The sequence below is a fragment of the Elaeis guineensis genome, chromosome 3, assembly GCF_000442705.2.
Source record: "Elaeis guineensis isolate ETL-2024a chromosome 3, EG11, whole genome shotgun sequence".
Classification (NCBI taxonomy): Eukaryota; Viridiplantae; Streptophyta; class Magnoliopsida; order Arecales; family Arecaceae; genus Elaeis; species Elaeis guineensis.
In genome coordinates this window covers 115,475,868-115,481,187 of record NC_025995.2, presented here as the reverse complement: position 1 = coordinate 115,481,187, position 5,320 = coordinate 115,475,868, and the positions used below count along the sequence as shown (strand labels likewise).

The 5,320-nt window shown below is 39.6% G+C and overlaps 2 protein-coding genes across 2 annotated transcripts; both read left to right on the top strand.

Annotated features, from left to right (window-relative positions):
- Window positions 1-1,404: 1,404 nt before the first annotated feature.
- Window positions 1,405-3,520, top strand: LOC140850984 (non-specific lipid-transfer protein 1-like). Its single transcript, XM_073253300.1, has 2 exons — window positions 1,405-1,856; window positions 3,204-3,520. Exons 1-2 carry the CDS (start codon window positions 1,405-1,407, stop codon window positions 3,211-3,213), a joined length of 462 nt encoding a protein of 153 aa, XP_073109401.1. The 3' UTR covers window positions 3,214-3,520.
- A 1,046-nt stretch (window positions 3,521-4,566) lies between these two features.
- On the top strand, window positions 4,567-5,050 carry LOC140856329 (non-specific lipid-transfer protein 1-like). Its single transcript, XM_073253438.1, has 2 exons — window positions 4,567-4,901; window positions 5,011-5,050. The coding sequence occupies exons 1-2, from the start codon at window positions 4,567-4,569 to the stop codon at window positions 5,048-5,050; spliced, it is 375 nt and encodes a 124-aa protein (XP_073109539.1).
- The last annotated feature ends 270 nt before the right edge of the window (window positions 5,051-5,320 follow it).

The following is a 5,320-nucleotide window of genomic DNA, read 5'->3' as shown; positions in this document are numbered from 1 at the left end:
TTGATGATTTTCTGATCTGATCGGCATCGATCCGATCTATTTATGATCCGATCTGACTTGATTGCCATTTTTAATATGCACACATTCTCTGCAAGTTAACAATGTCAAATGAAACCTTTCGATAGGATACACTTTGTGATTACATCGTGCTCCTGATGATTAGCTATTGTTAACTTCTATTTATATTATATCCTAGCTTCTTATGCATTATGACAAATACCAAGTTTGTTTCATATATTAATATTTTTTATGCCGAATGTTATAGAGAGGCAATCAAGATAATGCTTGAGAATTTTGTAGTAAATAATCATTCTAGACTTCCACAAAAACCAATGAATTGTGCTTGTATCTTGATTTTACCTACTTTCTTAGCTCTAGAAAAGTAATATACATGCTTGGAATACCGACAAACAATTTGTACTAGATGAATATATAGTGAAATTTTTTTGGAAGCAATCAATCAAAATTATGAATTGCAGTGCTCCTAACCATATGCCTCCAGGCATCTTTTGGTGCTTGCATTGGTATATTGGGGAATGGTGAATGATGGATTGGTGCGACGCTTGCATCTTCGACAGCCGATGTATGGTTCATATGAAAATTGCAAATAATCGACCATTAGATGTCCGGACATATTTGAGGAAAACTAATGCCAGTCTATATTAATTTTAAGTTTTTATTGGTAATATGTGGTAACGGTATAACAATAGCAATATTATAATTATTACAACAACAACAATGAACAATAACAATAAAACTGCTATTGCCATTATCTACTACTACCGTTACTACCGCTTTTGCTATATTTAATTTGATTTATTAATATAAATTAAAAATATATATCTTTAAAGTGATTTGATCTTTTCCAAACCAATCCTTCACTTTCCATGCTCCTTTCCCATCATAATTTGTCATTAGTTCCTATACGTAGTGTCCTATTGTGATGAGAGCTTTCAATTTTCGAAAGGTAGGACAGTAATGCTCCTTCAAATGTATTTCCATTCGGCAAGGAGAACGTAACTCCTGCTTGGTACTAAATGGTTTGTTTCAAGGCTTTGGGCCCATCCCGCCTATTGTGATGAAAACTTTCAATTTTCGAAAGGTAGGGCAGTAATGCTCCTTCAAACGTATTTCCATTCGGCAAGGAGAACGTAACGTCTGCTTGGTACTAAATGGTTTGTTTCAAAGCTTTGGGCCTGTCCCGGCCCAACACAGTCTATCGCACTGCGTGCCTCTACTTCTTGCACAAGCTAATTCGAGGGTAGACAGCTCAGCATATCTATTTATTCTGCTTGATGCCTGATGGCATTCCACAGAGATTTGATCGAGTCTTCTTTCAGGAAAAACGAAAATAGAAGCCTTTAATAATCACTCAAGATTTGTCCAACAAGTCCGCCTACATATATGGCTGTTCCCATGTTCAGAACATTCAAGCACCCACCATCTTTTCCTTCTTCCAAAAATTTCTCCATCGTGCTCCCTTGTATTGCTACCTTGCCTTACTGCCAAAAAAGTATGGCTCGCCTTCTTCTGCTTCTAGCTCTTCTATCCATGGCTTCAATGCTCGTCTCGGCCGATACACACTCGGATTGCGGGTTGGCAGAGACGGCATTCGGCATGTGCATACCTTATGTGATGGGCAACGATCCACAGCTCGATCCCAAATGCTGCAATGCCGTGCAGTCCGTGAACGACCTAGCATCCACACCGAAGCTCCGTCGTGACATCTGTGATTGCCTCCGCAAAATGCTGGTTCATGCCGGAAAGATCAACTCGGGCCGTCTTGCTGGCCTTCCCGGCAAGTGTAGAATCAACACCAATGTTATCCCTCCCAGCCTCACATTTGATTGCTCCACGTAAATCTCTCCCTCCCTCTTTCTCTTCTTGCATGTATGTTTGTTTGCCTGTCTATCTGTGTGCATGTATTTGCGAATGGATTTGGACTGTATCTTCCACGTGAAAGAATAATTTATCTTCTTTTACGGCATCAACCATTGGATCATATATTGCATATATCTTAAAGAACTCTAATTTTTTCTTCCATCCATTTGAATAGATCTCAAGATGGTCATTGCATGATTCAACCGGTTACATTGCGAAAGGAGGTTGATCATTCTTTCACGTGAAAGATACAATCTGAAACCTTATGCATGTGTGGTTGTGTTCTTTAAAAGATAGAGTGGTTATCGGTGTACCAACAATTGCACCAACCCTATGATAGCCAAATCCATTGGCGGAGCATAAGAGGGACTAAAGAAGGCCACTACCTTCTCCCAAAAAAAAAAATCAAAATATTATTATCTATATATTTATATATATGGTGGCCTCCTCAATATTTTAGCCTTACACACGTTACGAATCTACCTGTTTGAAAAAAAATCATATAATTAATTTATATACTAATTTTTTGTTAAAAATAATAATTTTTTTAAAAAAATAATTATCCATTTATTCTTCAACTTTTAATATAGAAGAGATTATTGAGATTTTTATACAATCAAAATGATATAAGACAATATTTTTTATTTATTTTTATTTATATATAAAATTAAATATTTATAGATATTTTTATAATATTTTTAAATATATATATATCTTTATTTTATTATTTATTATAAAATATTTTATTTAAAAAATTATTAATAAATTATAATCTTGCCCTTCCCTTGGATGTCAAGCTCCGCCGCTGGCCAGATCGGTTTCTTTTGGTGCATGTTTGTACGGTACAAGGGTGTGAGGCGGCGCTTGGGGCATAATGTGCCAAATTTTCTGCTCATTCCGGGAATGCAGCAGGGTGCAGCGAAAAATTTTTCCTAATTTAAGTGCTTGCAATGAGATATGAATGCTTAATATCTTGGCCCGGTCATTAACAGAGATGAGAAGTGCACTATAAGCTTACCAATTGATTTGGTAGACCATTAATCACGCCAACTGCATCATAATTAAATTGAGGCAATGTAAAGTGGGCCATCTTAATTTCAAATTTATAAGGATTGAAATTAACGAAGGAACGCTTTGACATTTGTCCTTCTGTTTTTTTTAGAGTGGGCCATCTTTATTTCCAATTTATTAGGATTGAAATTAACTAAGGACCGTTTTAACATTTGCCCTTCCGTTCTATTTATTTATTTATTTTTTAATTCTACAGTGTTTTCAAGTGTCATATATGGATGGTAATTTTGGTCATTTATTTATTTTTGCAGGATTGCGTAAGTGTGGAACCTGTTGTTGGAGGCTTTGAGTTGAATCTCAAGAAATAAAAACAAGGAGGACAATTTTTCGTTCTAGGATTTGATCTATCTATCAGTTTCGTGTTTTTTTTCCTTTCCTTTTTGATGTAAGGTATATTAGAGGACATACTATTTCCTCTGATGGTGTGTGAGGATACTTTCAGTTTTCTTCAACGAGAGGATTATCTTTACTAATTTCGTAAATACCTGCAGCAATGGTCTAATTAATTTGTCAATCCCTGTTGTAATGGTGCTCACGGCCTTCAGCAATTAGTTTCATATACCGACACGCCAATTATTTTGGTCGTGCACTTAACGGAATACATAAGTAGATACCCAAATTACTGACAAATTACATAAATAGCCACCAAATTACCGGTGGCCATCAGGTACATAAATAGATTTGCAACTCTTGGAAGCTAAAATAAAGTTTTTGTTGCCCGATACCCACAACAAAAAAGAAAAAAAAAAAAAAGAAAAGAAAAAAAAGAAAAGAAAGAAAACCTCGTTTTGATGGTTAGGCACTGGACTTTAAAAATTTTTAGCAAGGCGTGACTGTCTCAAACCCAACAAGTCAAACCCAACCTCTTGGGACAAGGGCAATCAAAATAAGCAGAGTCCCATTCAACATATTAACATTCCTCCTAGAACAAATTTAAAGACCGACTCATAATTAATATTTACTAGATTCTGGCACGTGCAATGCACATGAAAATTAAATAGAGACATGCCACATGGAGCCTTAAGGACGTACATGATCTTAGGAGTTTCAATTTAACAATGAAATAAATTTGTTCCTTGACAATGTGAACCAAGTTCGGTGAACCGCATGGATGAAAGGTTTTGGGCCATCTCCTTTAGGGTGGAGGCTAACTTGCTTCAACGACTTGGTCGAGTGGCACTCAAATTAACGGAAGCCAACTGAGGTAGTTCACCGACCTTGACCTGGACTTTGGGGGAGGCGAAGTATTTTCCGTATATGTTTCAGTAGAGTAAAGAAGGGATGCCACACAGTCGAAGTAGCGACTGGTGATTACTCGGATCCCCCAGTGGTGATTGGTGATTCACCCTTTCCGGGCCATCACGCGACTCACCCCACTGCAACGCCCTTCCATCACGCCGTTTTCATCACCACCTCCCATTGGCATTCCCCCTGCTGCAACAACAAATACATGGCCACTCACTCAACGAACCTTCAATGCATCTGTCTTTATATATCTCTCCTCTCTTCCCCATCCCTAATATTTAATCTTCTACTTCAAATTCTTACCCCCCAAAGAAGAACATTTACTTCGAGTCCTTTTAACCCTCCAGAAGTCTATACTACTCTCCTCGCATGGCTCGACTCCTTGCGCTTCTGGCGGTGCTCGCAGCCGCCGGAGCATGGGCGTATGCCGCTGCCCCGCCATGCAACGAGATAATGCAGACGATCACGCCATGCATGTCCTACCTCTCAGACCAGGCGTGGGTGGCGTCCGGACGGTGCTGCGACGGGGTGGCGGCCCTGAACAGGACCGTCTCCACCCGGGGTGACCGCGTGGCCATCTGCGACTGCCTCAAGAGCGTCGCCCCCAACTTCCCCGGCGTCGACTTCTCACGCGCCGCCGCGCTCCCGCGCTTGTGTGGCGTCCACATCAACATCACCATCTCGCCCTCCATCGACTGCAACAGGTAATAATGACACTCATCTGGCCTTCTCCTCATGCCATTTGGCCAGCGTAGTGGATGAAGTATGCATGATAACTGGCAATCACCTTTGGCTTCTTGTTTTGTTTTGCAGCCTTCCACCACCAGGAGAACTCGAGGAAGTTCAGCGTTAGAAGGCATGCATTACGGCTAAATTACTTGCACAGATAGATAATATTTAGAACGAATAATTGTAGCATGCAGATGCTTATAGTGATTGTCTCAATGCCAGGATGTAGTGATGGATGCTGCGCTCGTGCTTGCCTAATTTGTTTAGACCGGCCGTTGTTTTCCCTGGTGCATGAAAGTTTCTAAGCTGCATTCCTGCCTCCTTGTGCATAACCAAGTGAGCATTAACATATATAAATCCATCCAATCCAACCTGTTGCGGCCAATCCCCTCGT